We start from the raw sequence: 9,555 nt of genomic DNA on the forward strand, positions 1-9,555 counted from the left end.
ATCTTCTTGTGACAAACTACAGTATTGTATGTACTGATAATTTGTCTGATCAGAAAGAAAAAAAACAAAGGGACACCCCGTGTTGAAGGTTGAGACGGTCTGTGTGTAAGTCCTGACTAGGTGTACCAGAAGGATTATAATCCGAGGGAGGAGGACCTAGGGGAAGCCTGGCCGGCAAATTATGGAATTCAGGATTTGGAGTGTTAAAGTGCCTTGTGAGCCAGACCCAAATCCTGGGACAACCCGGGCAGCTGCTCCACTTTGCTTTCAGATGAACTGTGGGGCCCAGTCACTAAAATGAACACCGCTATTCAGAAGAATTATTTTATTAATATACGAATACAGAAAAGTGGAGGAGAGCCATGGATCTCATCACAAAAAAATGTCAGTGCTTCACAGTTTGTCCAGACAACATTGCGTAGATTTAACAGAACTGGAGTAGGAGGGGCGTGGCCTATAGGAAGGGGGCGTTCTTAATAATAGGCCGAGTGGCTGCTATGGTTACGCATTTTTCATGCACTAGTTTTGTGAAATCAGCCCCGATGTTGCCCGGTTTTTCAGTCTTTTTCTCTTTCAGGCAATCTTGGTGACTTCAAAAGCCCTTGAGCGTCTCCTTGTTCTCTTCCGCCCATTGCTGGAACTTCTTGGCCTTGGGGTTGAGCTTTAAGGTGAGCGCCACATCCCGATCAGGCTTCAGCAAGTAGAATCGGAACATGTTGGCGAGCTCTTCTGCTCCGGGGAAGCCGAGCTTCTCGTACGCTTCAGGGGTGATCTGCAGAGGAAATGCAAGGGTTAAAGATCATCCTCTACTGAGGAAATGGGAGCCACAGCCGCCCTCAGTGTACAGTCTACTGCTCTCTGGTGTCAGCCATTACAGGCCAGGGAGAGGACGACTGTAGGACAGGAGAATACAGTCTATTGCCCCCTGTTATCAGCCATTTCAGGGGAGAGGATGACTGTAGGACAGGAGAATACAGTCTATTGCTCTCTGTTATCAGCCATTTCAGGGGAGAGGATGACTGTAAGACAGGAGAATACAGTCTATTGCCCCCTGTTATCTGACATTTCAGGGGGGAGGATGACTGTAGGACAGGAGAATACAGTCTATTGCCCCCTGTTATCAGCCATTTCAGGGGAGAGGATGACTGTAGGACAGGAGAATACAGTCTATTGCCCCCTGTTATCAGCCATTTCAGGGGAGAGGATGACTGTAGGACAGGAGAATACAATCTATTGCTCCCTGTTATCAGCCATTTCAGGGGAGTCATAGACCTGCCACCAATTGAATTGTAAATGCAGCTGTGGTGGTGATTGGAGCTCAATTATCTGTACAATGAATGATACATTACAGATGAAAGGGTATCCCTTTCAGACCGCACAGTCTGGCGCCTCACTGTATGGCGATCGGGCGCTGTAGGTGTCATTATGAAGGCATGTTCAGAGTAGATGGGGGTAGAGCCTTCTTTTTAAAAAATTTGTTGTAATAAATGATTGGAGGATCTGATCTCACCTTGGCGTCTCGAATGTCTTTGCCGGAGACTTTGGACATTATGGCAGCGTACTGTGCCACCGTCAGCTTGTCTGTGCTCAGTCCGATGTCCTTGCCTGCGTACTGCGATGGCGACTTCAGGATACTGACAACAACGCCACCCAAATCTTTTACTGACATCCCATCCAGGAGAGTATCACCCATCGGGATGGCTGGAAAGAAATTGAGAGTTGTGATACTGAGACATCTTAAAGGGATTGTCCAGTTATTTCCATAAAGCTCAGTCCTCGTATAATGGCAAATTATGTGACTTTTTTAATTTCAATTCCTCGGCTCACTGTCAGTGAATGAGAACATTTGTTTACAAGCAGAGGTTGATTTACCGCAGATCAGTCTAAAAAGTTTTGAAAAATTTATAAAAAAAATAAATAATAGTAAGCAACCCCTTTCCCCATAATAAAAATAAAGAGTAATACAAAAATAGTTTCCAGCCTCCCACTATATTGTACACAATCTAAAATGGTGCCATTAAAAAAAAAAATATATATATATATATATATATATATATATATATATATATATATATATATATATATATATATATATATATATATATATAAAATATACAAATGCAAAAAACCATGTCCTCATACGGCTATGTTAATGGAAAGATAAAAAAGGCTCCAGGAAGACCGGGAGTAAAAAGGGAAGGGGTTACGATGAGGTGAGAAATTAAAAGCTACTTATCTTGGATAAATATTATACTCCGGTCACATCCAAAGCTGGATTCACAGTTCTGACCTCCTGATTTGGACGTAGGACTTCATATCTCACTGCTGCCCTCTGCTGGTTCAGAGTATTCAAATACTACACTGTACTGTGATAAATTGATGGAGATACGTGGGCAAATTAGAGTTAATTCACTCATGGCAGACGCGTTGCAGACATTTTCTGTGGCTGTAAACCTGTTCCAGGGACTGCGCTCTTTTATATAAGGAGCAGAACATTTCTTGTACCTAAAGAGCAGCTGTCATCGTCCTTCTTTTGGGGTCCTCCAAGGCCAACAGATTTTTTTTTAACTCTGCTTGTCATGGATCCCACATGAAAGTTTAAATACAGCTTTGGGTGTGACTGGAGTATATCTGGACTTTGCACCCAGCTTTCCCGGAGGGCAGAACATTTCTTGTACCTAAAGAGTAGCTGTCGCTGTCCTTGTTCTTCTGGGGCCTGAAGAAGGTCAGCAGATTCTCGTAGTAACTGGGGAGCCGGACGCTGGTCATGGGGACCCCAATCTCTCTGAAGTATTCCTCAACCTCCCCTTTCCCATCAAAATGCAGCACATCCAGCTTCCCCCCTGTCCGTTTCTTCACATTCTCCAAGCCGCTGAAGACCACAATCTGCAGACCAAGGCGCTTGGACACATCTGCAATCAGTTTACCCTGGAGGAAAAATAATGAAATATTCCCATATAAATGCTGCATGTTACACAGGATCAGCTGTGTTCATACTGAGCTTCCTGGTTCATGTGAAGAATGCAAGAACTACAGTATACTGAATGACAGATAATTGCACTACATCACCTGCTGCCCACTCTTCATGCTGCTTAGGGTCCATTCACACATCTGTGTGTGTTTTGCGGATCCACAAAACACGGACACCGGCATTGTGCGTTCCGCATTTTGCAGACCGCACAAAGAAAATGCCTATTCTTGTCCGGACAAGAATAGGACATGTTCTACTTTTTTCAGGATCGGAATTGCGGACCCGGAAGTGCGGGTTTGCATTTCCGGATCCGGGCCACACATAGTACGGCACCATAGAAATGAATGGGTCCGCAATTCCATTCTGCAAATTGCGGAACGGAATTGCAGACATGTGAATGGAGCCTTAGTGTCAGTCTTCACTCCTATTCAGAGATTTTATCCCTGTATACTAATGCCAGAAGCCTGACTAATAAAACTGGTGAACTGGAATTAGTGATGTGTGAGGAGCACTATGACATAGTGGGAAAAACTGAGACACGGCTGGATGATAGCTATGACAGTGGGAATAACTGAGACATGGCTGGATGATGGCTATGACAGTGGGAATAACTGAGACACGGCTGGATGATAGTTATGACAGTGGGAATAACTGAGACATGGCTGGATGATAGCTATGACAGTGGGAATAACTGAGACATGGCTGGATGAGAGCTATGACTGGGCAGTTAATGTACAAGGTTACAGTCTGTTTAGAAAGGATCGTCAAAACCGGAGAGGGGGAGGGGTTCTCCTTTATGTAAAGTCCTGTCTAAAGCCCACACTCCGGGAAGATATAAGTGAGGGACATGAACATGTGGAGTCTCTGTGGGTAGAGATACATGGAGGCAAAAACAATAATAAATTACTAATAGGAGTTTACTATAAACCCCCTAATATACCAGAGTCCACAGAAAATCTACTACTAAGCGAGATAGACGAGGTGGCAAATCATAATGAGGTGGTTATTATGGGGGACTTCAACTACCCAGATATAGACTGGGAAACTGAGACCTGTACATCTCATAAAGGAAACAGGTTCTTGGCAATAACCAATGACAATTACCTTTCCCAACTGGTTCAGGACCCGACTAGAGGGACGGCCATACTGGACTTAGTATTAACCAATAGGCCTGACAGAACAGCAGACGTGCAGGTCGGGGGACACCTGGGAAATAGTGACCACAAAGTAATAACCTTCCAATTATCATTCAAAAGAGCGTTTCTACAGGGAGGAACAAAAATACCAAACTTCAAAAAAGCTAAATTTAGCCAACTAAGAGAGGCCATAGGCCTAACTAACTGGGATAAAGTCCTCAAAAATAAAAATACAGACACAAAATGGGATATCTTTAAAAGCATCCTAAAATCTAATTGTGAGAGGTACATACCTTATGGGAATAAAAGGTTAAGGAACAAAAAGAAACCAATGTGGATAAACAGAACTGTAAAGAAAGCAATAAATGACATAAAGAAAGCATATAAATCACTAAAACAGGACGGTAGCACGGAAGCACTGAAAAACTATAAGGAAAAAAATAGAACATGTAAAAAACAAATAAAAGCGGCCAAACTAGAGACCGAGAGATTAATTGCCAAAGAGAGTAAAACTAACCCTAAAATGTTCTTCAATTATATAAATGTTAAAAAGTATAAATCTGAAGGTGTCGGCCCTTTAAAGAGTAATGAGGGGGGAGTCGCAGAGAGCGACGAGGAGAAAGCAAAGCTGAGGAAAATAAACTGTCAGATGACATGCAGAATGCAAAAATAAATTCCCCATTAAAAGTGTCCTGTCTGACCCAGTAAGAAGTACATCAGCGACTTAAAAAGATTAAAATAGACAAAATCGCCAGGACCGGATGGTATACACCCCCGTATCCTAAGGGAATTAAGTAATGTCATAGCCAGACCCTTATTTCTGATATTTGCGGACTCTATACTGACAGGGAATGTCCCACAGGATTGGCGCATAGCAAATGTGGTGCCAATATTCAAAAAGGGTCCAAAAACAGAGCCTGGAAACTATAGGCCGGTAAGTGTAACATCTGTTGTGGGTAAACTGTTTGAAGGTTTTCTGAGAGATGCTATATTAGAGCATCTCAACGGAAATAAGCAAATAACTCCATATCAGCATGGCTTCGTGAGGGATCGGTCATGCCAAACTAATTTAATCAGTTTTTATGAGGAGGTAAGTTCTAGACTTGACAGCGGCGAATCAATGGATGTCGTGGATCTGGACTTCTCCAAAGCATCTGACACTGTACCACATAAAAGATTAGTATATAAAATGAGAATGCTCGGACTGGGAGAAAACGTCTGTATGTGGGTAAGTAACTGGCTCAGTGATAGAAAACAGAGGGTGGTTATTAACGGTACACACTCAGATTGGGTCACTGTCACTAGTGGGGTACCTCAGGGGTCAGTATTGGGCCCTATGCTCTTCAATATATTTATTAATGATCTTGTAGAAGGCTTGCATAGTAAAATATCAATTTTCGCAGATGACACTAAACTGTGTAAAGTAATTTACACTGATGAGGACAGTATACTGTATATACACTACAGAGGACAGTATACTGTATATACACTACAGAGGACAGTATACACACTACAGAGGACAGTATACTGTATATATACTACAGAGGACAGTATACTGTATATACACTACAGAGGACAGTATACTGTATATACACTACAGAAGACAGTATACTGTATATACACTACAGTGCGATCTGGATAGATTGGAGGCTTGGGCAGATAAGTGGCAGATGAGGTTTAACACTGACAAATGTAAAGTTATGCACATGGGAAGGAATAATGCAAGTCACCCGTACTTATTAAAAATGGTAAAACACTCGGTAACACTGACATGGAAAAAGATCTAGGAATTTTAATAAACAGCAAACTAAGCTGCAAAAAACAGTGTCAGGCAGCTGCTGCCAAGGCCAATAAGATAATGGGTTGCATCAAAAGGGGCATAGATGCCCGTGATGAGAACATAGTCCTACCACTTTACAAATCATTAGTCAGACCACACATGGAGTACTGTGTACAGTTCTGGGCTCCAGTGAACAAAGCAGACATAGCAGAGCTGGAGAGGGTCCAGAGGAGGGCAACTAAAGAAGGTTTGTACACAAACATAGAAGAGGATTCTTTACAGTAAGAGCAGTGAGGCTATGGAGCTCTCTGCCTGAGGAGCTGGTGATGGTGAGTACAATAAAGGAATTCAAGAGGGGCCTGGATGTATTTCTGGAGCGTAATAATATTACAGGCTATAGCTACTAGAGAGGGGTCGTTGATCCAGGGAGTTATTCCGATGCCTGATTGGAGTCGGGAAGGAATTTTTATTCCCCTAAAGTGAGGAAAATTGGCTTCTACCTCACAGGGGTTTTTTGCCTTCCTCTGGATCAACTTTCAGGATAACAGGCCGAACTGGATGGACAAATGTCTTTTTTCGGCCTTATGTACTATGTTACTATGTTACTATGTTACCAGAAAGCTCAGGATGAACTGAGAGACAAGTCTCCATTATCTAAACCAGGAATCGGCAACCTCCGGCACTCCAGCTGTTCTAAAACAACAACTCCCAGAATCCTCCTTTCACTTCTGTGGGAGTTACAGGAACAGCCAAGAAAGTGTGCATGCTGGGAGTTGTAGTTTCAGAGCAGCTGGAGTGCTGAAGGCCGTTGATCCCTGATATAAACCACTACTGCTGATGTCAAGCAGCTCCAGCGGTGGGGTTGATGGTTTCCGTACCTGGGCGACCTCTTTGTCCTTGCTGAAATGCTCCCAGAAGTTGGTGACCACGAACGCTCCATAAGCTCCGCCCAGCGCGGCCTCCAGGCTTTTCTCATTGTCCAGATCCGCAGACACGACCTCCGCTCCGGCCTCCTTCAGCTTCACGGCTGCCGACTTGCTGGGATCGCGAGTCACTGCCCTGACTGCAAAGGTGCCTTCTTCCAGGAGCGCTGCAGCGACTGATCCGCCCTGTGCTCCTGCGGAGAGACGACAAGACGCGGCGGGAAGATTAAGGCTGGGTTCACACCTGAGCGTTTTACAGCGAGTTCCTACGCGCTGTAAAACGCTCAACAAGGAGAAACCAATGCTTCCCTATGGGAATGGTTCTCACCTGGGCGTTTTACAGCGTGTACGATCGCGCTGTAAAACGTCCGACGCCCCAAGAAGTACAGGAGATTCTTTGGGGCGTCTTGTCGCGCGTTCCTGTACATAGACTTTCGGGAACGTGCGACAATGGGCGTTCGCTTGTCTCTGTATGCGCGATTGCAAACGCTGGTACAATCGCGCATACAGAGCGCTCCTTTCAGAACGCTCAGATGTGAACCCAGGGTAATAACGGTGGCAAACCAACCAAATGTTCAGCATTGCCATTTAGGAGGTTGGAAAAGCTGTGTGACAACCATTATAACATTCAATAGAGGCCGCAGACTGTCTGGATTATCTGCCAGTGCTGGAGGTGGGGGCTGATATTTCATTACTGAGCATAGGAAAGCTGGGTAATTGCCATAATGGTGATCACCCAGCATTCCCAGAACTATTCTGAGGGCAACTCCAGCCCTCGGTGCAGAGATCCTTATCCATATAAGATGATCGTTGACCCGAGCATCAGCACAGAGGGACAGGTGCCAAATTACTGATGGAGAGGTGCCAGGTGAATCTTGCTCTGCAAAGTGGCACGTACACAGACATGGCGCCGGGCACATGCCTAGTTAAGGTGCCTTCGCACGCTGTGGATTTTGTTTCTGCGACTGGAAATCAGTTCTATTAATTTGAATGGGGTGGAAAGCACATAGATTTCTGCAAGCCCCATTAGGGGAAGTGGCAGGGGCGTAGCTACTATGGAAGCCGCTTCTACAGGGCCCGAAGTCAAGAAGGGGCCTGGAAGGAGGAGAGTATGGTGCTCTTAGTCCTAGCACTGGTAGTACTCGCCACTCCCCGGTCTGCGCTGCACAGTGTAGTGCGTACCTAGATGCAGTACAGCAGAGGCGCCCGCAGGAGGAGAAGAGAGGTTGTTTTTTTAATTATTTAAAGGGACAGAGGATGGTAGCTTGCAAAAATTTGCTGTGGGGCCCAGTCAGTTCAAGTTAGTTTTCAGTTGCGGAAAATTCTGCAACAAAATCGATAGCGTGTCAAGGTGCCCATAGGTATATATGGGGGGGGGGGGAACTTTTCACAGATGGCTCCATTTTGGTGGCTGCCACCCAGCTTGTGTAGCCATGTGGTATATTGCTCCATTCAGAATAAAAGGCCTTTTACACAGGCCGAGAATTGAAAAGATAATCTGTGTGTGTTTTGCGGATCCACAAAACACGGACATCGGCATTGTGCGTTCCGCATTTTGCAGACCGCACAAAGATAATCACTAACGAGCGTTTTTAGTAACACTCATTAGCGATGATCTGGCGGTATAAAAGCACCACCGAAACGCTGTTTCATCGGGTAACAGGATCGTTAGTGCAGCACAAAAATCCTTGTTTCTCGACAGCAGATTGTACAGTGTAAACGACAAGACCTTATGGGGAAGAGCGATGGCGTTAGCGATCACTCCTCCCTATACTCTGGAGGAGATCTCGCTATGTAAATGCATCAGTCTCCTCCGCTAGCGAGCAGCAGCAGCTTGTCCAGAAGGAACAGTTCCCTCCCAAAAGTCTGTCCTGTTTAAAGGGACCTTTAGCCATGAAAAATCCATGAAAACTGGGTGGGAAAGTTTCAGGGTGTGGGAGCTGTAAGAATAAATTCTAAGTTTTCACCTGGTATAATAACAGGTCTCGCCGTGTAGGGCAGACAGGTGGATGACACGGTAAGGCGGTATTCACATTGGATGACACGGTAAGGCGGTATTCACATGTGGATTTGGTGCAGAGATTCCAGAGACTGGAAACTGTAGATTTCTGAGGCATAATTAAGATGAATCTGACGGGTGCAGAAACTTCTGCAACAAATCTGTGGCGTGTGAATATATAATCTGTGCACGTATGTGATCATCTCCATGAGGGGGTTGTTGGAAAGCTGATCCCAAAGGTCACCACTTTCCCTCATCCGCAGAGCGGTCACCTACCTCCCCCCACACTCACCTGTGGCTCCAAAGACTACAATGACTTTCTTGCAGGACATGGTGCAGGTGTAGTGTCCTCTGCAGGATATGGCTGCGAGCAGAGTGGAGCTGCGTATATAAGGACGCTCAGGCAACTCTCTCCCCTCCTCTCCCTCTCCCCTCCTCTCCCTCTCCCCTCCTCTCCTCATCAAAATGTCAGTGTGACTCAGCACTATACACAATAGACAAGCAGAAGGAAGGGGTCTCCATGGAAAGACTCTGTCCGCTGGACAGTCACGCCGCCATCTCCACAGCTTGGACACTCCTTTCTGATAAGGATTTCCCAAAAGAATATGATGAAATTCTTATCATAACTCATAATATTAGCCTGCAGCACTGTTTATCCTGTGCTTGCAGGCTCAGGAATAGAATGTCAGAACTGCAGTGAGGACTGACACAGGCATAGAAAGAGCAGTGGAACAGAATGAGAAGGT

The 9,555-nt window shown here is 45.1% G+C and overlaps 1 protein-coding gene across 1 annotated transcript; it reads right to left on the reverse strand.

The window, feature by feature from the left end:
* Positions 1-310: 310 nt before the first annotated feature.
* Positions 311-9,234, reverse strand: LOC122944879 (nmrA-like family domain-containing protein 1). The gene is made up of 5 exons (XM_044303585.1): positions 9,102-9,234; positions 6,766-7,004; positions 2,679-2,928; positions 1,511-1,701; positions 311-772 (listed from the first exon to the last, which is right to left on the reverse strand). The coding sequence occupies exons 1-5, from the start codon at positions 9,139-9,141 to the stop codon at positions 593-595; spliced, it is 900 nt and encodes a 299-aa protein (XP_044159520.1). The 5' UTR covers positions 9,142-9,234; the 3' UTR covers positions 311-592.
* Between the last annotated feature and the right edge of the window lie 321 nt (positions 9,235-9,555).

This window comes from Bufo gargarizans, chromosome 8, assembly GCF_014858855.1.
Source record: "Bufo gargarizans isolate SCDJY-AF-19 chromosome 8, ASM1485885v1, whole genome shotgun sequence".
NCBI lineage: Eukaryota > Metazoa > Chordata > Amphibia > Anura > Bufonidae > Bufo > Bufo gargarizans.

Bases quoted from the DNA above. Each gene is read 5' to 3' on its own strand.
- LOC122944879 (XM_044303585.1), bottom strand. From the start codon at position 9,141: ATGTCCTGCAAGAAAGTCATTGTAGTCTTTGGAGCCACAG. The intron at 2,929-6,765 runs GTACGGAAACCA...TTTTTCCTCCAG, and splicing joins AGGACAAAGAGGTCGCCCAG to GGTAAACTGATTGCAGATGT. The intron at 773-1,510 runs GTGAGATCAGAT...TTTCCTCTGCAG, and splicing joins AAGACATTCGAGACGCCAAG to ATCACCCCTGAAGCGTACGA.